The sequence below is a fragment of the Temnothorax longispinosus genome, chromosome 10, assembly GCF_030848805.1.
Source record: "Temnothorax longispinosus isolate EJ_2023e chromosome 10, Tlon_JGU_v1, whole genome shotgun sequence".
Classification (NCBI taxonomy): Eukaryota; Metazoa; Arthropoda; class Insecta; order Hymenoptera; family Formicidae; genus Temnothorax; species Temnothorax longispinosus.
The window spans coordinates 10,320,389-10,345,778 of record NC_092367.1 but is presented as its reverse complement, the minus strand read 5'-3'; the positions used below and the strand labels follow the sequence as shown (position 1 = coordinate 10,345,778).

At 42.2% G+C, this 25,390-nt stretch overlaps 2 protein-coding genes across 2 annotated transcripts; both read right to left on the bottom strand.

Annotated features, from left to right (window-relative positions):
* Positions 1 to 16,617: 16,617 nt before the first annotated feature.
* Positions 16,618 to 18,614, bottom strand: LOC139820859 (uncharacterized). Its single transcript, XM_071791446.1, has 4 exons — positions 18,079 to 18,614; positions 17,717 to 18,030; positions 17,312 to 17,518; positions 16,618 to 17,216 (listed from the first exon to the last, which is right to left on the bottom strand). Exons 1-4 carry the CDS (start codon positions 18,612 to 18,614, stop codon positions 16,618 to 16,620), a joined length of 1,656 nt encoding a protein of 551 aa, XP_071647547.1.
* A 333-nt stretch (positions 18,615 to 18,947) lies between these two features.
* LOC139820858 (uncharacterized) lies at positions 18,948 to 22,487 on the bottom strand. The gene is made up of 3 exons (XM_071791445.1): positions 22,020 to 22,487; positions 20,773 to 21,418; positions 18,948 to 20,383 (listed from the first exon to the last, which is right to left on the bottom strand). Exons 1-3 carry the CDS (start codon positions 22,485 to 22,487, stop codon positions 18,948 to 18,950), a joined length of 2,550 nt encoding a protein of 849 aa, XP_071647546.1.
* Positions 22,488 to 25,390: the final 2,903 nt, after the last annotated feature.

Below are 25,390 nucleotides of genomic sequence, written 5' to 3'. Positions count from 1 at the left end.
TTTTACTAGTTTTTAATAAAATGAAAAGTAGCATTATATTTTAATTTTATATTTTAGTATTTTTTTATTTGTTATTTTTAAAATTCATTATTTATCAATTTCAATATGTATGCACTATTTTAATAATATAATGCTTTTTCTCTTCTAGCATCTCCTTGTGGCAAATCCAAGAGGCAGCGCTGGACAGAAAAAGAAACAGAAACAGCTCTACGAGTATTTGCCATACATATGGAGAACTTAACGCTACCAACTTTTCGAGAAATTCAAGAAGTTAGACAGAACTATAGTTGTTTGTCTCACCGGACGTCGCCACAAATAAAAGCATGGATACATAATAAGCAAAAAGCCCTAAAAGCTGTACAGCTAAAATGTGAGTAATACCATTTTGGTAACTAATTAGCAAGTATTTTTAATTGTTATTTACTACTTGGCATTAATATTCATGATAAATATATAATAAATATAATATTCATAAAAATTGTTTAAAGTCTTATCGCGCTGTTAGATCCATAATGATTTTAAATTGATTACTTTTATTTATTTTTGTAGAAAGTTGGCCATGATGAAACTTTTCTATGATATGTTCCAGTAAATGTATCATCTTCAGATATATATTAAAATAGATATTAAGATAAATATTAAGGTAGATATATATTCAGATAGATATTAAGATAGACATTAGGATGGGCATTGAGATAAATATGAAGCTAGATATTAATATACACATTTTTTAAGATAGATATTACAATAGACATTAATGGACAATAACAATAATATAGTGCAAATCTCGATTTTGTGTAATTATAAAGAATACAAAATAAGCCAAATGTTAAAGTCTAACAATAAAAAGTTCTAAATGTCGTGTTGTATCTTAAATCTTGTCTTTGAGCAGGAAAGTTCCGAAATGGTTTATTTCTTGAAATAAGAAAATGACATGTACGCTTTACGCTTTGATTGTATTATCTCAGGTAGTTACAATATGCATTAGGAGATTTGTTTTCTTAAGTAGAATTACACTATAAGACTGAGATTTACTATATATTTATGATTATCGAATATGTGTTATTAAGATGGACATTAAAATAGGCATTAGAATAAACATTAAGACAAATATTAAGAGAGATTACAAATTTCGAGTTGGTTTAATAAAAAAAAATACAAAATAAGTTGAATGTTGCAGTCTAAGAGAAAGTTTTTATTGTCATGGTCTATGTTAAATTTATTTCTAAACGGAAAAGTTCTAAAATATTTTATTTTTTGAAAACAAAAAGGATGTATACTTTATGCTTTACGGTTTAATGGTATTATTTTAGCTGCTTTACATTGTGTATTATAAATAATGTATGAGTTTTTTGTTAAGTAAAATTACACAATACGGCTTGAATTTATGACATATTTATGATTATCGAATGCATATTACAGATTTAAATATATATTAAGCTAAACATTACAATAGACTTAAGATAGATATTAGTTAGAAGTTTTAATAAACATTAAAATGTTAAAATAAACATTAAGCTAGATATTACAATAGATATTAAGATGGGCAATAACAACATAGTGCAAATTTTAATTTTATGCAATAATTAAAAGTACAAAATAAGCCAAATGTTAAAATCTAAGGGAAAGTATACTGTCCACAATATTGATTGTATTATCTTATATATGATTGTGTTATAATATGTATTATGTTACAATATGTATTATGATAATATGTGTCTTGCTAAGTAAAGTTACACAATACAACTTGGATTTATGATTTATTTATTACTATGAAATATGCATTACAGATTTACGTAGATACTAAGAGAGTAATATAAATATAGAAATATAGATATTGATATAAATGCTAAGATAGACATCACGATACATATTAAGATGTATAGTGAGAACAAATTATAAATCACGATTTTGTACATTTAAGAAGAGCACAAATCTCAACGTACACAATTTTAATTGTATTATTATAGGTGATTGCATTATAATATGCATTATGATGATGTTTGTCTTGCTAAGTAAAATACAATACAATTCGGATTTATTATTTATTCATTATTATAAAATATGCATTGCAGATTTACATAGATATAATAATAGAAATAAAAAATAGAAGATAAGTAATAAAAATATAAAGATAGATATTAATAAGATATATATTAAGACAAGAAGTAACAATAAACTATAAATTTCGACTTTGTGCAACTAGAAAGAGTACAAAATAAGAAATAGTTTAAGTTTAAGAAAAAGATCACAATTTCATTTCGTGTTCTATTATAGTATCTGTGTTTTTTAGCAAAAAGTAAAATGTTTTATTTCATGAAAAAATATACCTACGCCTGACATTTTGATTGTCTTGTCTCAGGTAGTTGCGTTACAATTTATGTTGTAATAATATATATAAATAAACTATTTAAATAAAATTACACTACAGGATTTAGATTTATGATTTGTTTATGATTATCGAACTTGATAGAGATTTACTTAGACAAATAATATAAACATTGAGAAATAGGTTAAGACATTATGAAATTAAGGTTAAGATATTAAAATAACAGCACGTAGTCTGATTTACTTAAGGCTCCTGGTCCCTAAGCCGAGAACTCCGCGTTGACGGTGGCGATGTACTGTCGTGGTAGAAATAAGAACTCTCTCCAATGGAGAATAAGCGAGAAATGTTGAGAATTGACACGTTGAGAATTTTTGTGTAGTATTTCCAAATAAAAAGATATTTGCTTAAAATAACACTACAGATCACTTCAGCACACTTCAAAAATACGCCGAATTGAGGTTAAGTCTACCCCTTTCCGTTGACAGTTAATAAACAGCCGTAAAATGAATGTAATACGATGCAGGCTTGTGCGCAGGCACATGACTAGATTTCGTATTACATTCATTTTACGGATGTTTATTAACTGTCAAGGGAAAGGGGTAGACTTAACCTCAACTCGGCGTATTTTTGAAGTGTGCTGAAGTGATCTGTAGTGTTATATTTTAAGCAAATATCTTTTTATTTGGATATACTACGCAAGAATTTTTAACGTTTCTCGGTTCTTTTTCACATTCCAACATCGCCGCGACGAGTACACAGGAGCCTTAATATACTGTATTTTCACGCATTTACATACATATTAAGATAGAAACGTAAAGATATTGAAATGAATATTAGGATAGTCCACAACTTTGATTGTATTATTTCAGATGATTGCGTTATAATCCCTGATAGCACAGTCGCGTCAAATGCCGTCATAATGCCGACAAAATGACGTTTTTTTGACGCGACTGTGCTATCTGGAATATTATGATAATGTATATGTCTTGCTAAATAAAGTTACACAATACAATTCGGATTTGATTTATTTATTATTATAAAATATAAGGATTCACATGTAGATAAAGTCATGTTAAAATTAACTTGAATGATATTTTGTTCCTAACCTATTTTTTCCTCATAATTTTGTCAATGTTAATTTTACTCTTTATCGATTATTTAAGTTAAAGAAAGATATTCGACAAATTTACAATTGTGCTGAATTAATCGCAAATGTTATATTGCATAAAACAATCTTATGTTAAATTCAATCTTGTGTTAAATTTATTTATGTCGCCAAAATGATCATTATATCACTTAATGTCGTCAAACTATACAGTGTCGTAAAAATATCCTTTGTATCATTACGGTGTACTTTGACGACATTCGTCAGTCTACAAACTGTTGCGAAAATATGCCATCTACCATTAAGGTTAATTTGACGACAGTCGTCAAAGTATACAATTGTACGGTTAAAATTTTGACGACGGTCGTCAAAACAGCCAGAAGTCGTCGAAGTAGCCAATGCTTGCGAAAAATCGTCGCCAGAGTATACGAACGACATATATATATATATATATATATATATATATATATATATACTTACTAAAATTAATATAAATATCAAGCGTCAAGCGCCGAAGCGTGACTCACGAACCTGAGAAAGATAGAATTGTATTATCCACCGCGTAGAAACGCGAATCCGAGCGAGATGCGAGGATTGTACAATCTGAAGAAGAGAAAGTGAGAGTCTGATATACCATAGTAACTGTTAGACAAAGAGAGCAGTATCTTTCATTCTTTAGACATGCTAATAACGACTTTAATTGTATTATTGAATTATTTTACCAATGTAAAGTATGTCTGAAGGAACTTAAATAATATTCAACATATATTTGCACATTTTAAAATTAAAATATTAAAGATTTCTTATATCCCTTTATGATAAAAGTCATATTAAGATTTTATAATAAAAGAAGGTATCGCTCTTATTACAAATCGCTATTAGAATAGAGAATAGAAATAGAATTCAGATGAGTCACCTGTATGACTCATTCGAGTGAATCTAGTCCTCGCACAGACCATATATGGACATGTCGAAACAGAGCGCAACGCATGACCATATAAGGTAATGAATTTCAAGACACCACCCTATGACTCATTGCTGACAAGCGAGCCACACCACTAGAAGTAGACTCATATCTGCTAGACAACGCCCTATGACTCATTGTAACGACGTGCGGTCACCTCCCATTACCGTTTCCAAAATTGTATAAAAGCGGAATCTTTCACCCTCTCGATGGAGAGTGTGAAACGAGCCAGGAAAAATCACATATCTTATACTTGTTCCATCCTCCCATATAAGCCACTTGTATCGTAAAAGTTCTACAATAAATATTATACTCTTTTATATCAAAAGAAAGATAAAGATTATTGAATACCTACCTTCGACGAATCTGAGGAGCCATAATCCACATCGTCGACCAACAGCTAATTATCCTGGGGTTTTACCTCCTTAACTGCAAGAAGAAGAACCCATCAACGGAGACGTTCTGCCGGATCAACCCACCTTGCATCACCCAGGACGTCACAACATCAAGTCTACACCCTCGGGAAAATACGAACATCAATACTAATGCGCAAGGAAATAATACGGCACACAATGTACGTAGTGCGAGACGATTTTCTGGTGGACTACGAAGGCATTCTGAGAATCGATTTCCTGAAAAAACATCAAGCCGTGCCCAATCACGCCGAAAATCGATTAAAAATCGGTACCGCGACATTTAAATTACAGCCGTATCGAAAGTTTACCTTACCACCGCGTAGCGAGACAATAATATCCGCGATAACCAACACGAATAAAGTAGATATCGTAAGTGGTGAAGAGGTAATGCCGGGAGTATTTATCGGCAGCTATATGGTAAAACCGATAGATTTTCTCTGTCCAATAAGCATAGTAAACGTTACTGAAAAGCCCGTCGAAATTATCACACCGCATGTAACTCTAGAAGAAGTACCGGTGACTGACACGGCCGACATACTCACGATACAGCCGACAGAAGAGCGCGAATCAATCACCGAACGACGCAAAAAATTGCGCCGTAAATTAAGAATAAGTCATTTAAATAATGAAGAAAGAAAAACGTTAGAACAAATATGCGATGATTATTGCGATGTATTCCATTTGGAAGACGCCAAGCTAACGTGTACCCCGGCGATGAAACAAGATCCCGATGCGAGCAAATAGCGCGCTGGTGAACGTCCGACCTTATCGCCTGCCAGAAAAGCATAAGGAAAAAATAAATCGACAAATTAACAAGATGCTACAGGATGGAATTATCCGCCCTAGTACGAGCCCGTGGAATTTGCCAATATTAGTAGTACCTAAAAAACCTGACGCCTTAGGAAAAATAAAATTTTGAATAGTAATAGATTTCCGCAAGCTTAATTTTCTTACAATTGGAGACTCATTCCCATTGCCGAGTATTGCAGAAATACATGATAAATTAGGAAAGGCAAAATATTTTACAACCTTATACCTCGCATCCGGTTACCATCAGATACCGATCCATGAGAAATATAAAAAGAAAACAGCATTTTTCACACCCAATGGACACTACGAATTTAATCAAATGCCTTTCGGACTAAAGAACGCGCCAAGGACCTTTCAGCGAGCAATAATAGCAGTATTAATGGGTCTAGAAAAATCAAATGTCTCGTTTATCTCGACGATGTCGTAATATACGGAGCAACTTTAGCTGAACATAACAGGCGTCTAATCAAAGTACTACAGCGATTACGAAAATACCGTTTCAAGCTTAAACCAGATAAGTGCGAATTCTTGCGTAAAAAAGTATTATATAATATTAGGTTGGCAACTAAGTTCCCGCCGTTTTTTTAAATTTTAACATTTTGCATGTCATTAAATGTTTTTGGCATAATGTTTTAAATCATTCGAGGTTCAGAAATGTGGAGCATGGGTTCCGCATGCTTTAAGTGACAACAACAAAAATCAACGAGCCGCTGGTTTGCTTGCTCGTCACCGCTCAACTCATGGACACAAGCAACGATTTCTTTACCGAATCGTTACTGGCGACGAAAAATGGTGCCTGTACATTAATATGAAGCAGCGCAAGCAATGGCTTAGCCCCGGTAAATAAGCGACACCGCGCGTGAAACAAGATCTTCATCCGCGTAAAACGATGTTGTGCGTATGGTGGGACTGGGAAGGGATTATCCATTACGAATTGCTTGAACGGAACCAAACGGTCAACGCGGAACTCTATGTTCAACAAATGGAACGACTCAACACGGCTATTCAAGAGAAAAGATCTAATCGGCAGCATGGAGTTCTTCAGCCATGCGTTTGAATGGCTTTCTTGGTCATATTGGCGATATGAGGGCGGGCGTTGTCGTGCAGCAAAAATAAGCAGAGAACATACTAAGCAAGAAAAAATTAAGGCAAAGCGACAGTATAATAAAAAAGCGAAAATAGAAACATTTAAAGCAGGAGACCAAGTATTGTTATATGACGAAACGGTTTGGTCAGGAAGATCAAAGAAGCTAGAATCGCAGTGGATAGGACCGTACCCAGCGTTGGAAAAAATTAACGACGTAAATTACATAATTAAAAAAGGACGAAAAACGTTAAGCGTACACGCGAACAGACTAAAGTAAGTATACCTAAAAATACCCACCGAAAGCAAGCAATAGCATTAGCAAAATAATACCCAAAATCTCAGGTAATACTTACCAAAAAATCATAATCGCCGAATTACGATAACCTCCCTCCAACCGGTGGTGGTGGACACTGTCACACGCAGCGGGAAAACAGGCTCCCACGGGTAAGGGCGGCCTACCTTCTCATAAGGGGGTGGGGGCGAAATAGGCCCCTTAGTCGAACGCACTACATTAGGCGAAACCCGAATAGTAATAACGGTAAATGTTTACAATTAGGGCCCCACCTCCGATGACCTTGACCTTGACATATGTTGTCAAGGTCACCCTCCTGAGTGACCTTCAGAAGGTTTTGTCGGAGGTCGCTTCTTATTAAAAAATTATAAACAAAAAAAGTTTCGAAAATATAGCCGTTATTTTAAGTACTGAGAGGCATAAACGACTAATATTACGTTTTTCTTTAAAGCAGAGAATACTTTATTTCGCGAGAAAGTCGTTGCTTTACCAAAACACAACATTTAAAGTAGTAAATTGTTGATAAATTGAAGTCTTTTTGTTAAAGCAGAGAATACTTACATGGGTTAGATGACGCGCTTTAAACAGTTGAATACTTTTAAAGCGCGTCATCTAACCCATGTGGCATCTCGCATATTAACTTTCCACGCATGAAAAGTTCACGCATACACTTTCCACGCAAACCGAGGTTTACCCACACCCCCCCCCTGCTTTCGGGGGAAGTGCAGTAGCCCCGAAAGCAGGAGGGGGTGTGTGCGTGAACCTCGGTTCGCGTGAAAAGTGTATGCGTGAACTATTTCGGGGCTACCGCACCTCCCCCGAAACCAGGGGGGTGTGCGTGAACCTCGGTTCGCGTGAAAAGTGTATGCGTGAACTATTTCGGGACTACCGCACCTCCCCCGAAAGCAGGGGGGGGTGTGCGTGAACCTCGGTTCGCGTGAAAAGTGTATGCGTGAAATATTTTGGGACTACCGCACCTCCCCCGAAAGCAGGGGGAGGTGTGCGTAAACCTCGGTTCGCGTGAAAAGTGTATGCGTGAACTATTTCGACATATATATTAGTCATTTATGCCTTCCAATACTCAAAATAGCTGCTATATTTTCCAAATTTCTTTGTTTATAACTTTTTAATAAGAAGCGACCCCCGACTAAAACCTTCTGAAGGTCACTCAGGAGGGTGACCTTGACAACATATGTCAAGGTCAAGGTCATCGGAGGTGGGGCCCTAATTGTAAACATTTACCGTAATAGCGCCCGCACGCGCTGCCTCCAACCAGTAACTCCGCCAACAAGCGTCACAAGTTAACGGCGCGAAAAATCTATTACAGCGTAAACAACGCATCACGGAAATAAAAAGTCAAAATAAAACCGTGATGGAGAAACACAGAAACTCTGCGCCACGACCAGGAGCAGACTAAATAAAACTCGCAAGAGAAATTATAAGAGAACGAGCACTGACAGCTATGTCAGCAAAAGTAAAGATAAGTATCAAGAGACACGGTAGTGTCTTGTGCCAAGTATACGCGGAGCGAGACCGACCGTGACTTTTTTACGCGACGCGACGGGTTGCGAGTACACGAGATGTTGAGATCTCGATAGCGAGTGAACGGATCAAGTACTAAGTAGGCTTGATCGATAGCTTAGGGTCAAATTAGGGGGGGAGGTTTCTCTTATAATATTCCGCTACGTGCTTTACGAGCGGAGATATTGCGACGCAAAATCCAAATGTGAAAATTTTTCCTATTACAGGATAACGATGCTCATCCTCTACCAGCACCTCGCAACAGTAGCACCACCCATACCACCGTACGAAGTAACGCAATTTATCAACGAGCCAGGTATCTATTTCGAGAGAATCGGACACCTACAGCAAACGAAAGCAACGTGGAAATTAGCGATAATGGACGTAACCGCATTAAAAATCAGACATCATCAACTTCAAAGATACCTAGGGAATACCGAAGAACTTTGCAGTAATGCCACTGGAGACGTCAAAAATACATGTCAGATTACTCTCCGAACCACTAAGAGAGAAAACGATAGAACAACACGCGCCCTAGAACATCTACAAACCATTTACAAATCACCTGTAATTAAGCGAGGTTTAATCAATGCCATCGGAGAGAGAGATAAAACTTTATTTGGTATTGTTACGCCCGTGCTGGACACTGAGTAGAGAAGTCGCGGAAAGCTGTGAAGCGCGCTCCTTGACAACGGGAGTTTGTTGATGGATTTATTGATTTTCTGTCTGGCGGATTTTTGGAATCCGCACGCGTTCTGTTTTACGAGCTTGGACTAAACGTATTTCTTAAGTTCTTTTGAGTTCTCTTTCATTTCGCGAGTTCTGCGAAATACGTGCGCGAGTGTGGAGTGCGCGATAGTGTTACGGCGGCGAGCTTACTCGACGAGCGTAACATTTTGGGGGCTCGTCCGGGATACGAGGCGACGAACGCAGTATCCCGAACAGGATGACGACCACGCACACCCCGCCGAGGACCCGTTCGCAGGCCGCGGCGTCGGCAACAACGGAGGCGGGCGCGACCCATCCGCAGGATGCGGGGGCGACGGAGGCAGAGGCGGGCGCTTTCGAAGCTGTCTACTTGGAGCTTCAAAAGCTGCGCCAGGAGCGGCGGCTGGAGCAGCAGGAGCAACAGCTTTTCCGCAGCGAGTTGGAGGCTCGCCTGAAGGAACGCGACGCTGCGGTGGCACGTCTTCAGGAGCAACTTGCCGTACATCAGCTAAGTCCCTCCAATAATGTTTCTCGCGGCGAAATTCCGAATGAAGAGACGCGTGAGATAGGTGCGGGTGAGGGCGCGTGTGCGGGGCGCACCGCGTGCGGAAATTCGGTCGAGCCGCTGCGTGTGATGGGCACGGGCGAGGACTCGTGTGCGGGGCGCACCGCGTGTGGAGGTTCGAGTGAGACGTCGCTCGGTTATAAATTAAAGCCCGACACGTTCGACGGGAGTGTTCCTCTGCGCGAATATTTAGCACAGTTCAATTTAATTGCGCAAGCGAATGGCTGGAAGGAATCTTCGAGAACCGTGGCTTTAGCCTCGAGCTTAAGAGGGAAAGCGCGTGCCGTATTGGATGGGGTAACCAAATTCGGGAGCCTTCGCTATTCTGAAGTAGAGGCTAGGTTAGAGTTGCGTTTTGGCGAAGCGCATATGTCTCAAACGTTTTACATCCAGTTCACTAATCGGAGACAAAAACCCGGAGAAGATCTGCCCGTTTTGGGAGCGGATTTAGAACGTTTAGCGCGTTTGGCCTATTCGGAATGCTCGGCCGAGGTGCGGGATAAGATTGCGTGCGCCCAGTTCGTTGCGGCGCTTTCTGACGGTTTCGTAAAACGAACTCTTCAGTTAGAGGGATTAACTTCCTTGAGAGCCGCCACAGAGAGGGCCATGGCAATAAAAGTCATCCAAGCGAATAGTTTTTCGCGGAAATTTGAAAGTAGAGATCTCGGAAAAGGCAGAGCTGGGAACGAAATTAAATCGGCGGGGAATGAGAAAGATGAAAAGAGTTCTGTAAATTTTAAGAAGAATTCGGACGAGATTCGGGCGTGAGGAAAAGGAGTGCTGGCAGTGCGGTGCCAAAGGGCACTTTCGGTCGGAGTGCCCTTCTCTAACTACGGAAGAGAAGGGAAACTCGGAATAGCCGAGCTCAGCGGGGCATGTTCGGCTCAGGGGTGCAAAGGCCCTGCGAAATTAAGTAGGATAAGTAGCGGGTTAAGTGATTTTTGTTTTCGCGGCCGAGTTAATGGCCGGACTTGCGTCTTTAGAATAGATACGGGCTCCGATGTGTCGGTACTTAGGGAAGATTTGTTAGGTTCTTTGAAATCACCCACTCCTGTAGAGAGATATTTCTTGACCTATCCAACGGGAGAAACGGTTCCTGTAAAACATAGAATGGTGGTTGGAATCGAAATAGGGAAATTTTCTTTGGATTTTCCGGTAATCATAGCAGCCATAAAAGACGAGTGTATTCTAGGAGCGGACTTTCTTTCAAAAATAGGGGTAGGAAGCGTTTTCTCTTCGGTTTTTGAGGAAACGGTGTCAGAGAGTCAAGAAAACTTTTTCTGTTCCCGAATTTGTAGTTTTGATAGGGGGATTCCTTTTTTTCTTAAAGAATTCTTTGAGAAAAATTTCGAAACTCTCAACGCTTCTCAAAAGGAGCAGTTTGCTGAATTGGTGATCGAGTTTTAAGATGTCTTTTCGGAAGATGTGGTTGCAGGAAATTGCTCCGTCGTTGAGCATGCTATTAGGGTGAAAAATTCTTCTCCGATTAAACAGGCTCCTAGGCGAATTCCACTGCATATGCGAGAAGAGGTGGAAAAGATTTTAAACGAAATGAAACAACGTGGTGTCATCGAAGAATCTCATAGCGCCTGGGTTTCTCCAGCTGTTTTAGTTAAAAAGAAAGATGGAACGATTAGATTCTGTATCGATTTCAGGAAGCTCAATGCCATTACAGAAAAAGATTCTTATCCTATTCCCAGGATAGATGATCTTTTTGATCGTTTATCCGGAAATTCCTGGTTCACCACCTTAGATTTAAAAAGCGGCTATTGGCAGGTGAAGCTTCGTCCTCAGGATAGGGAGAAAACGACCTTCTCTATAGGAAATGGCTTATGGCAGTTTACTGTAATGCCATTTGGATTATGTAATGCTCCTGCTACTTTTGAGCGATTGATGGAGCAGGTTCTTCGTGAGATATTGAATAAGATCTGTATGGTTTATTTGGATGATGTCATCATCTATAGTAAAACTTTCGAGGGAATGCTGGCAAATTTAAGGGAAGTATTTCTTCGTTTACGGGGTGCAAATTTAAAACTCAATCCAAAAAAATGTACTTTCTTCGGGAGAGAAATGAAATACTTAGGCCATGTCGTTTTAGAAAGAGGAATCTCCACTGATTCGGAGAAAATTAAGACCGTTCAAGAGTGGCCTATTCCTCAAAATAAGAAGCAAGTGCGAAGCTTCTTGGAACTTTGCTCTTATTATAGAAAATTTGTGAAGGGATTTTCTCTTATTGCTAAGCCATTATTTTCTTTAACTGAAAATCTTAGAAAATTTGTGTGGGATGGGCGTTGTCAGGAAGCTTTTGAGAAGCTTAAACAAAACTTAATTTCTCCTCCTATTTTAGCTTTCCCAATAGAAAAAGGGGAATTTATTCTTGATACTGACGCTTCAAATCACGGCTTGGGCGCGGTACTTTCTCAGATTCAGGATGGTAGGGAGAGGGTCTTAGCTTATTATAGTCGGGTTTTGAGCAAGTCTGAAAGGAACTATTGCGTAACTCGTCGGGAGCTGTTAGCTTTGGTGGAGGCTTTGAAGACCTTCCATCACTATTTATATGGACGTGAATTCTCGGTAAGAACGGATCATATTTCGTTACGCTGGTTGATGTCTTTTAAGAATCTAGAAGGGCAGTTAGCACGTTGGATGGAACGCCTACAACAATTTAATTTCGTAGTCAAGCACCGAGCAGGAAAGGTGCACGCAAACGCTGACGCGTTGTCTAGGCGTCCGTGTGCGGAAGGAAACTGCAGATATTGTGATAAAGTGGAGATGGGGGAAGAAAGTATTGTAAGGGGAGATGTTAGAAGAATAATCTTCAAAGAAATTGAATCTGCGGACTGGAAAAGAATGCAATTGGAGGACCCTTCAATTGTAAAAATTTATCGTGGAAAAGAGGAGAATAGGCGACCTTTTCGTCAAGAAATAGCTCAGAGAGATTCGACTGCTAAGGACTATTGGCTCCAATGGGATTCCCTGGTGATTAAAGACGGGATTTTGTGTAGGAAATGGGAGTCTCCAAATTTATGTTCCGTTGTTTTTTAAACTATAGTTCCTCGAGGAATGATTTCGCGAATTTTAGAAGAAGCTCATGATTCTTCCACAGGTGGCCATTTTGGTGTCAATAAGACCTTAGAGAAGATCCGGAAACATTTTTATTGGGTTTTCTGTAAGCAGGATGTCGAACATTGGTGTAGGACTTGTAAAGTTTGCGTTTCAAAGAGAGGGCCATCTGATAAAAGAAAGTCTTCTTTGCAAATTTACAATGTCAGTGCGCCTTTCGAAAGAATTCAAATGGATGTTCTTGGTCCCCTTCCAACTTCTTCTTCGGGAAATAAATATCTGTTGGTGGTTACGGACTGTTTCACGAAATGGGTGGAAGCTTTTCCGCTTGAAAATATTAGGGCTAAAACGATTGCGGAAGTTTTCTTGAGTCAAGTGGTTTCTAGATACGGCATTCCTTCGGAATTACATACTGACCAAGGAAGAAATTTTGAATCTCGATTATTCTTGGAACTAACTCAGTTATTGGGAATTAAAAAAAACAAGAACTACTCCATTTCACCCTCAATCCAATGGTCAGGTGGAACGTCAACATCAGACGTTGTTAAATTATCTGACAAAGTTTGTTGCTGAAAATCAACGAGATTGGGATCGTTGGATTCCATTAGGATTGTTGGCGTATAGGTCTTCTAAACATGAAACTACTGGTTTCACTCCTTCTGAATTGCATTTAGGTCGGGAGTTAAGATTACCCTTGGATCTACTTCGCGGACATCCTCCTGGTTCTGAGACTATTCCTTCGGAAAGAGAATATTTCCGTCACTTGAAAGGAAAAATGGATCTCATTCATAACATTGTATGTCAACGTATGGAAATTAAATCTCAAAAAGCCAAGGCGCTTTATGATCGGAAGGATAGACAATTATGCTATGAGCCTGGGCAAAAAGTCTGGTTATTTAATCCTCGAAGAAAAATAGGAATAACTCCTAAGTTACAAAGTAATTGGGAAGGTCCTTTTGAAGTCGTTAAAAGAATAAATGATGTAGTTTATTGCATTCGTAGGTCTAAACGGCATAAGAACAAAGTCGTTCATTTAGATAGATTAGCTACTTTTTATGAGAGGTAATTCCTTTCGAATCAATTTTCGTCCGGAACGCGGAGCCCGAAAAATTTCAATTCATTTAATTAGTTTTTAGGTTTTTTAAGAAAAAGATATTTTTCTTTTGTTGTTACTTTCAGCTACTTCTCCGGGAAGATGGTGCCGAACAACATCAGGCGAAGATATTAGCTGAAAGAAGACCGCCTTGCCCATGGTTTTGATCGTGGTTTTTCCGTGGCACTTAGGGCAAATGCCAAGGCGGGGACTGGGGAGTCTTGCGAGACGCAGGGTCCACGAAAGCTTCCCCCTCCAGTCCGAAGACTCTCAAGAGGACAGCGCTGGTAGCAGAAGAAAAACCGACGTTGAAAAAGTTCACACGTGGAAAAAAGCGTTTTTGGATTGAGGGAAGAAACGAAGCTCGTTAACTCGCAGCTTAGCTCGAGGTAGAGCAGGAAGCGTTTCAAGTTCCCGGAAATCTAAGAGAAAGAAACTGCTTGCAACTTTCCTCTAGTTGTCGAGACGACAACTTAAGAAGAGGGGGACAATGTTACGCCCGTGCTGGACACTGAGTAGAGAAGTCGCGGAAAGCTGTGAAGCGCGCTCCTTGACAACGGGAGTTTGTTGATGGATTTATTGATTTTCTGTCTGGCGGATTTTTGGAATCCGCACGCGTTCTGTTTTACGAGCTTGGAATAAACGTATTTCTTAAGTTCTTTTGAGTTCTCTTTCATTTCGCGAGTTCTGCGAAATACGTGCGCGAGTGTGGAGTGCGCGATAGTGTTACGGCGGCGAGCTTACTCAACGAGCGTAACAGTATCATGGATGCTGAAGATGCAAAAATAATCAACGAACAAATACAAATACTCAATAATCAGGTACAGCACGCAGCGAAGAACCAGCTGAAGATTATCAACTCCACATTAGGCCACATTGAAAAATTAGAACAAACGCTCAAATAACGAAAATTTACTGGCAAACGTTACAAGGAAACTGCACGACCAATTCATACACCGAGAGGAAATAGATAAACAAATACTATTGATAACCGCTATCCTAGCTGACCTCACGACAGACATAAACGATATTACAGACTATTTAACATATGCAAAAATTAACATTTTACTTACACGCGTACTTCCAATAGAGAACATAATCGTAGAATTAAGGGAAGCAACCTCACACTTAACCAGAGGATTAAACTTCCCATTTAAAATTCAGACAGAAAACTAGAACACTACCAAAAATACGTAGACGTAAGCGCGTACTACGTCAATGCAAACGTGTACTATTCTCGCGTTCCCAATAGTAGCATACCCAATATACGAAATTACACCCGTACCAATACACAACGACCATAATGTATTCACATTACTAGAACCCTCACACACGCTATTAGGAATAAACCGAGAAAATCATAATTATCTAATATTAAAGAAAAGCAATTTAAACAAATGTACGCGAGAAACTACTAAAGTTATATGCGATCAAAATTTCCCTGTGTATTTTATAACTGCGAATGCACCAAGCGAAGTGCAACTTTTTGTAAAAGCGCCTAGATACATAGAAAACCGTAGACAACGTCACATCCTTTCAAATGTAACATTCTGGATAACATTAGCCGAACCTCAAACATAATTATTTTCCACTCCAAAAATATCAGAAATAACAATTTAATGTAATGAACTTCCCGAAAATAAAATTAAACTTGAAAAAAAACAGGAAAAATTACATTGCGCGATTGTAAATTAACTACACCTGATATATTCTTAGAAACAAAAAACCGAATTTATACTAAACATGTACAAATGTATTTACCGGAATTTAATGTAACAAATACCGTAGAGGAAAGTATAACTTTACACAATAAATTAGACTCCGAAAGGAAAATAAAGTTAGAACCAGTAATCAGAGATCCGTCAGAATTAATAAAATTAAGCTTAAGTCTAGATGAAATTAAAAAGGAAGTGGAAACCAACCAAGCGTTTTTGCAAATCAGAATATTATATATCCTGTAGGTTCCGCGACCATAATTGTAACAATAGTTAGCATTATACTTGTAATAATTTACGTGTTCGTGAAATTGCTGATTAATCCCGACGATGGGAGCGGGATGAGAAGGACGCGCGTGGAAGGTGTTAAACTAATTATGCACTTTATTTTGTGTAACTCAGACCACAGTCTGAGCCGTCTTTAATATGTCAAAATTGTTACAGTCTGACCTGAGAGTCGATGAGCGTTGTATAAATGAGAAGTCCTTGTATGATTTTGTAAGCGAGAGACAATTATATAAATTGCAGTCCTCTTCGTGATGATTAGCCCGTGAGCCGGTGAGACACGTGGCGGTCGGCACTCGCGCACGTGTGAGCTTGAGTAGTCGTGTTGAGGCACCAGAGCAAATGAGCGGTCTATTTCACAAGTGATAATACGATCTAAAACAGCGTGGTCACTGCGATGTGCACGATTGACCGAAGTTACGATGCGAAGCGTACCGAGCACACGTTACTCTTCTAGACACCGCGCGGCCATCTGTACAATTGAATTCGATCGCGAGGAAGACGTTGGCGATGAGCGCGCCCGTGCGGGCGCAAGCTGCCGCGGTGATCGAGCGTCGTTACCCGATCGATGCTGCCATCTGATCGGACGGCGCAACGTTAACGGAATCTCGAACATTCCGCCCGCCATCAGCAACCTTGTTGATGATTCCTTACTCTTGATCCTTCATTCGGTTGAGATGGGTAGAATCGCAAGCTTGACACTTGGCCGAGTGAGTGTCGTGGTGGCCGTCTTGAGGGTAACCACCCTGGTGAGTCCATCCTTGCCGGGGTGCAAAGCTGTTACTCTGGCGAGTGGCCATTTGCACGGTGGAGAGCGTTCGTCGGTGAGCAGCACGATGGAGCCCACCTTGATGTTGTTGTTAGGATGATGCCACTTGGAGATCGCCTGCTGGCGTTGCAGATAATGAGCCGACCATTGTGCCCAAAAATGTTGAACACGCTGCTGGATGAGCTGCCATCGAGATAGTCGTGAGGTTGCTAGGTCAATCAGAGATGGCTCGGGTATGGTAGTGAGTGGACCTCCAATGAGGAAATGACCTGGTGTGAGCGCTGAGACGTCTTCCGGGTCGTCACTCAGCGGTTCTGAAGGCCGCGAGTTGAGAGTGGCCTCGATTTGCGTAAGCAACGTCGTGAGTTCTTCTGTCGTGAGTAGAGTCTCCCCGATAGTCCGTCTCAGATGAAACTTGACTGATTTCACCACCGCCTCCCACTTGCCCCCCATGTGCGGAGCGCCTGGTGGGTTGAACTCCCATCTGGTGCAATCTTGTTGTAAAATTTGAGCAATTGTTGATGTTCTTGGGAACTCTGGATGAACATTTTCTTGAGCGCGGCGTCTGCTCCAATGAATGTTGTCCCACAGTCCGAGTACATGGTCTGAGCAATTCCCCTTCTCGCTGAGAATCTTCGGAAGGCTGCGATGAATCCTTCTGATGAGTAGTCACTGACTACTTCGGAGTGAATTGCGGAGGTGGAGAAGCAGACGAACACACAGATCCATCCCTTGTATGTTTCCGCACCTCGTCCTTTCCATGTTTTGATGGTGAGCGGTCCGGCATAGTCAACTCCTGTATGAGTAAACGGACGTGACGGCGTAACTCGAGAGAGAGGTAGTTGGCCCATCAGTTGATGAGCACGGATCCCCCTCTGCCGAGCACACACGACACACCGTAAAATATGAGACTTCACCGGAGCCCGTCCGCCGATGATTCAGTAATTTTGCCTGACATGAGCCAGTGTCAGCTATGTTCCTCCATGCAAGGTACGCAGATGGGCGTGTGCAATGATCAGGGTTGAGAACCGTGAGTGGCGAGGCAAAATCGTCTGATGTTTGTTGTCTTGAGCTAATGCTGATTGGTTGAGGCGGCCGCCAACTCGGATGATCCCTTGAGCGTCTATATACGCAGTCAATCGACTGAATGCGTGAGCAGTTGGTAGTCTCGAGTTGGCCGTGAGCATCTTGATCTCGTGCGTGAAGTATGCCGCTTGAGTAGCCTTAATCCAGAAGAATCTGGCCTCCTCCAAAGCTGAGTGCAAGTCCAGTGGCTTGCGTCGGCGCTTTCCCAGAAGCGATATGAATCTGAAACAAAGAGCTGTTATTTTCAATAACTTGTTGAGAGTTGAGTACCTATATATCAGGTGATACTCCGGTTGAGATGCGGCCGCATGTAGCGCAATGCCAGGACGAGCCTCATGCGAGCTCAACTCGTCCGAAAGCGCGGGTTGAGATGGCCAAGCTTCAGGGGTGAGTATCCACGGTGGTCCCGTCCACCATAATGAGTGACTTTGGAGTTGAGCAGTACTTAATCCTCGTGATGCGCAATCGGCTGGGTTGGACGTACCTGGTACGTATTTCCTATGTGCGTTCGCAGTGAGTTCTTGAATTTGAGAGACTCGATTTCTCACGAAATCCTTCCAGCGCGATGCATGAGATTTGATCCACGTGAGTGTCACAACAGAGTCCGTCCACAAGTGAGTTGCTGTGACGTTCAACTTCAAGGTGGCTTGAACGTATTGCATGAGTCTTGAGAGCAGCAGTGCTGCGGTGAGTTCAAGTCTCGGGATGGTGAGCCGCTTGAGCGGTGCTACCTTTGTTTTGGAGCACACCAATGAAATTGTGGCGCCATTTGAGCCGTGGACGGTGATAAATACGACTGCAGCCATTGCCAGTTGAGAAGCATCAGAAAAGCTGTGAAATTCCACTGTCGATGTACTCCATGTGTTATACCACCGAGGTATTGAGATCTTGCGCAAGCTGGTGAGTTCCTTTCTGATGATGAGCCACCGTGATGAGAGCTGGGATGGCAGTGGTTCATCCCATTAGAGCTTATGAAGCCAAAGCTCCTGCAAGAGCATCTTCGCCTTGATCACGACTGGTGATGCAAAGCCTAGTGGATCGAATATCTAAGCCACTTCAGACAAAACGAGGCGTTTGGTGAGATGATCGGTATGCGACGAGATCCTTGTTGCGAATGCAAATGAATCTTCTTGAGGAAGCTATCGTAATCCGAGTATCTTGGTTGCGCAATCGTCAAATGTAATTTGCGAGCCCTGGTCTTTCTTTGCTTGAACCGCAGTGAGTACGTCTGGATGAGTCGCGTGCCACTTGGCCAATGGAAAACCGCCCGCCATGCACAAGTTTTTCAGCTGCAATGCAATTTTGATTAACTGTTGGACAGTGTCAGCGCCTCCAAAGCTGTCGTCGACGTATCGACCTTGAAGGATGGACGGCACTGCAAGAGGAAAATTATGGCCTTCGTCCTCCACCAGTTGCAGCAGCGTTCGTACTGCCAAGAACGGGGCAGCCTTGGTCCCATACGTGACCGTGGTTAGATAATATGCCACTTCATTGAGCAGTTCGTCGAGCCAGAGAATCCGTTGTAAGTTCCAGTCATCTTCATGCACGTTGATCTGTCTATACATCTTGGTGATGTCCGTGGCAACTAGGTGTCGAAATTGTCGAATCCAGAGCAAGACATTGGTGACGTCTAAATGCAACTTGGCTCCCGTGTGCATGATATCATTAAGTGAGCGGCCAGATGTGGATGCGCTCGAGCCATTGAATACCACACGTAATTTCGTGGTTGCACTGTCTGGTTTGAGCACTCCGTGATGTGGCAAATAATATTGCGTTTGCTGACTGGAAACGGGTGAAGTTTTCTTCATGTGATTGAGATCTCGATATTCTGTCATAAATTGATGATACAGACGTCGATAGTTGTCATCTCGGGAGAGTCTTCTTTGTAAACTTTGCAAACATCGATGCGCAGTGAGATACGAATCGCCAAGAGTATCAGGTGATGATTTTAGTGGAAGTCGAACTGTGTATCGACTTGTTGAATCCCGTGAAACAGTACTTTTGAAATGTTCTTCACATCTTTGCTCGTCAGGAGTAAGATCAAGATTGTTGCTCGCAGGCACTTCTTCCTGTGTCCAAAATCTCGACAGTAACTCGTCGAGAGCATCTTCCCTCTCCTGAATCGATGCATGATGCACTGCAGCAGATGCCGATGATGATGTGTCGACAGGTCCGAGAACGAGCCATCCGAAGATTGAGAGCTGCGCAATTGGCACCAATGTATCTCGTTTGATGATGTTGGGTTTGATGATCTGCCCATATGAGTCAGCTCCAATGATAATATCCACTGGCCGTGGTGTCAGAAAATCTGGATCAGCCAAGGTTAACTTGGTGAGATGCGGCCATTCCTGGGGTGCAGCGTTGAATGATGGCAGGATGTTTGTTAACGTCTGCAGAATGTGAACTTGAATAATGACGTCTGATCTTGAGCGAAGTGAGCGGAGCTTGAAGAATGCAACTCCTCGCGTTTGCGTGGACTTTCCGCCACCAATTCCGGTAATGAGAATGACAGAATGATGACGAGGAATGTTGAGCTGACGAATGAGTAATTCAGAGACGAAGGTAAGTTCTGAACCTGTATCGATGAGAAGCCGTACGTGCTGAGTATTAACCAATGAGCTGATCTGAACCAGGGCCGTAGCGAGTAATGTTGAGTGTGATGAGCGGGCCAAAGATGAGTGAACGACGATTGCACCGTTGTCCTATTGGGATGCTGGGGCTGAGCTGGTGGTTGGCTTCGATGATGAGTCGGTCTGATGTGCCTCATGCAGTATCGTATGATGTCGGTTGGTGCACTTCTTGCACCCCCGTGAGCTCTTGCATGAGCGGACGTTGTGACGGCCGAGGCAGTTAAAACACAGCCTCCGTGAGATGACTAACTTCTGTCGATCGCCCGGTGAGAGTTCCCTGAATTTAGGGCACGTCACCACGAAGTGCGTGCCGTTGCAGCAGTCGCACGGATACACCGTTGAGCGTCTGCGGTAGTAGTGCGTGCCGGTTGAGCTGCCGCATGATGAGCCGTCGAGGAGCGCCGTGCTGTTGAAACAGCCCCTGCCGAGCTTCCAGAGCTGGCCGTGGACTCAATCCTCTCGAGTGCCCGTGCTCGAGAGGTAAGGAATTGCTCGAGCTGGTCGAATCGCGGATACTCGCGTGTGGCGCCTAGGGATGTCTCCCACTGCTCCTTCGTCTGGCGATTCAGCTGCCTGGACAGCTGGTACACCAGGATGCAGTCTCCCAGGTCTTGTGAGACGCCCAAGACTTGCAGGCCCTTGATTCCTTCTTTGAAGGTATTGAGCAGCTTGTCCAGTGCCGCGGCGTTCTTCTGCACCGGTGTTGAGCTGGCAAAGAGCTGGTCCAGATATGATTGGATGAGCAGACGTTTGTTCTCGTAGCGATCGACGAGCATCTCCCAGGATGGTTTGAGCGAGTCGGCGGTGAGAGGCAATCCGGAAATGAGCTGAGCAGGTGGGCCTTCTAGTGACAGTCGCAGATAGTGGAGTTTCTCCATGTCGGTGAGCCGTTGGCTGTCATAAATGACCGCCTTGAAGAGATCACGATACGTAAGCCATGCCTCGTACACGCCCTTGAAGGACGGGATGCTGATGTCCGGCTTTTGAGATTCAGTTACCGCTGCGCCGTCCGATCAGATGGCAGCATCGATCGGGTAACGACGCTCGATCATCGCGGCAGCTTGCGCCCGCACGGGCGCGCTCATCGCCACCGTCTTCCTCGCGATCGAGGCAAGTGTGCATATGGCCGCGCGGTGACTAGACGCATAACGTGTGCTCTATACGTTTCGATTAGTGACTTTGGTTAATCGTGTACATCGCAGTGCCCACGCTGCTTAGACTTCTCTTTTAGATTGTAATATAGACTGCTCATCAACTCTGGTGCCTCACCAAGACGACTCAAGCTCACACGTGCGCGAGTGCCGACCGCCACGTGTCTCACCGGCTCACGGGCGACTCACCACACTAGAAGGGCAATTCATATAATTGTCGCTCGACTTCAACGATTAGATAAAGACGTCTCATTTGTACACCGCTCATCGATTCTCAGGTCAGACTGTAACAATCTCGATACATTAAAGACGGCTCAGACTGTGGTCTGAGTTACACAAAAAATAAAGTGCATATTCAGTTAACACCTTTCCACGCGCGTCCTTCTCATCCCGCTTCCATCGCCGGGATTAACAGCGATTTCGCGAACACCGGCAATCTCTGCTGAGACTGTGAGGGCTGCGCCTCTGCAGGAGCGGTCTTTGGAGCGATCTTCTCCGACAATGCGCCCTTGAGTTTTGCCAGAGCGCGACGAGCCGTCATACATTCTTCCGCCTCCACGGCGAAGGCGTTTTTCGAGAAATACTCGTGAGCGATGAGCGCCGCCGGCCATGAGACCTCGAAATAGGCGTGTTCCTTGAGGAACGCCTTGTGCACTTCCTCTAGCTGGATCGAGATCTGCAGGACCTCATCCACTGACGTGTCATCTGCAGTCGATGGCAACGTCTCGCTGATTTTCCGCACTGTTGCGATGCGGTTCATCTGTGTTTGCACCTTTAATGTGAGTTCCGCAGACAAACGCACCGGTGAGGCCTGGCGATCTGACGTGCGCTTGTCGTCCGGCAGCTCGAGCAATGGCGGGGTCTTGCCGCCCGTTCCGGTTTTGGCGGGATCCGGCATGATGAGACGTCAATGAGCTTCGCCCGATGAGAGACCTGAGAAATGTCGAGACACGTATGAGAAACACTGCAAGAGGCGAGAACGTTCGAGAAACGCGTTAGGACAACACTACGCGAATCGAGAGTCTACAATGTCATGTATTGAGCACGTGAAAATGTCTATTTACACTCGCGGGAGCGCGTGAACATGTTTTCGTAACACTCGCGAGCGCGCGGGAGAATGTCTGTCCTTCACTCGCGAAAGCGCGCGATAATGTCCACGTGGCATGTTGTGAAGAGTGAGTCCCAGTTGCGCACAGAATAAATCGGACACAGCAGGTTGAATGAATCGGACACAGTGTCGATCGGACACAGTAGGAAACGGACACACGGTGGTTGCAATCGGACACAGTGCGGATCGGACACAGTGTCGATCGGACACAGTAGGAAACGGACACAGTGCGGATCGGACACAGTGCGGATCGGACACAGTGTCGATCGGACACAGTAGGAAACGGACACACGGTGGTTGCAATCGGACACAGTGCAGATCGGACACAGTGCGGATCGGACACAGTGTCGATCGGACACAGTGTCGATCAGACACACGGTGGTTGCAATCGGACACAGTGCAGATCGGACACAGTGCGGATCGGACACAGTGTCGATCGGACACAGTAGGAAACGGACACAGTGCGGATCGGACACAGTGCGAATCGGACACAGTGTCGATCGGACACAGTAGGAAACGGACACACGGTGGTTGCAATCGGACACAGTGCAGATCGGACACAGTGTCGATCGGACACACGGTGGTTGCAATCGGACACAGTGCGGATCGGACACAGTAGGAAACGGACACAGTGCGGATCGGACACAGTGCGGATCGGACACAGTGTCGATCGGACACAGTAGGAAACGGACACACGGTGGTTGCAATCGGACACAGTGCAGATCGGACACAAGGCGGATCGGACACAGTGTCGATCGGACACACGGTGGTTGCAATCGGACACAGTGCAGATCGGACACAGTGCGGATCGGACACAGTAGCAATCGGACACAGTGCGGATCGGACACAGTGCGGATCGGACACAGTGCCGATCGGACACAGTGCCGATCGGACACAGTGGCGATAAGAAGTAATCTAATATATGTAAATCCTTTATTCAAGTAATCTATGTAACTCTTTATTCAATTATTCAATTAACTAAATTTTTACAATATGTGTTAAATTTTAGGTAAGTGTATTTATGTCACTTTGATACATTGATAATATAAACTTATTCCGTGACAGTTTTTCTAACCTCAATATAATATATATGTGATCAAATATGTGCGTGTGCGTGTGTGTGCGCGTGTGTGTGTGCGTGTGTGCGTGTGTGTGCGCGTGTGTGCGTGTGTGCGTGTGTGTGCGCGTGTGGGCGTGTGTGTGTGTGTGTGTGTGTGTGTGATTCGATTACAATGACTTTTATATAATTAGGGTAAACGATACAGTAATTGACAGCATAAGGTGATTGACACTGTTATATTTGTACCCATAATAGATGAACTGTTCATCGCGCGATTAATTGTAAGATACTGAAGACGACAGTTCTTTTTGATTACTTTACGTAAGTACTTTATGATTCATTGTGCGAGTAGTTTGTCTTCTACGGTACAAATATGTCATGTAAGTGTCAATCACTGTACCCTTGTCAATTACTGTACCGTTTACCCTACATAATGCCTATCGAATTATTTAAACATAATTGCTGTCACATATAGTACTAGAGTTGTTTAGGTTTATTTACTATATGTTTCAGGTGCCAAGGAAGGACATGTCTTGTGGATCACTCGCAGTTCATAGAAGATTCAGTTTAGTTCAACAAAAGTCGATAAATCCATTTGCAAAATATGAGATTCTTTTAAGCGACGATTTATTTTTACTGTCTTCGCTACTAGAACCTTGTATAATGTTATGGAGTTTCTTCAAATTTATTGCAGCATAATTCCTTTAATGTTCATAAATTCTATAAAAAATTATAAATATTACGCTTATTCAGAATTAAATTACATAAAATAAAGTCCAAATGTTACAATGTGGACTATAATATTAACGGTGAAACCATATTTGCTATTTACATCTTTCTCCTGTCTCTAACATAGATTTAATACTTTCACACGCATAGGTATACGCACGTGCACGCACACACATGTAAACAGCAAAAATGATTTTATCGTTAACATTATGTGTAATATCAATATTATTAATATTTACGTTACGCATATAATATTAATATTATATGCATAATGTTTGCACTTTACTGTGTAATTTAATTCTAAAGCGTAGTTTAGAGCAATTTTATAGAGCGCGTGTGTGTATAAAACTAGATTAATCAATAATCAAACTATTAAATTTTTACACAATACTCGAATTGTATTGTAAGCAGGATTGAAAGTCAAAATACAAGTAATTTATTTACAAAACATAAGTAATTTATTCACAAAACAATTAAAACTATTGCAACTTATATATATTGCACAATAAAATAAACCTTAATTCTATATCCTTTAGAGTACGAGAATGAAACAAAACTTATTTTTTTAAACATAGCTCACATTTGAAAAGCAGTACGTACGCCCGTTCTTTCTTGTTTAAAACAAAACATAAAACAAAATCCTATTATTAATTAACGTAAAATACACTTATAAGAAAAAATTATTTTGGTATGATTGCACTCTACCTTACAACATTGTGAAAAACTAACAATAGTTTCAGATTAGCTTGCATACAGTCTTTTATACGTAGTACATAATGCTTAACACATACATTGTCACGACTTTTTACCCGTTCGGGCGCAAAGCCGGATCAAAAGGGAGTTGCGGGAGAGTAGGATGTTAGGCCCCTCCGACGGATCTCTCGCACGAGCCGAATTTCTGACG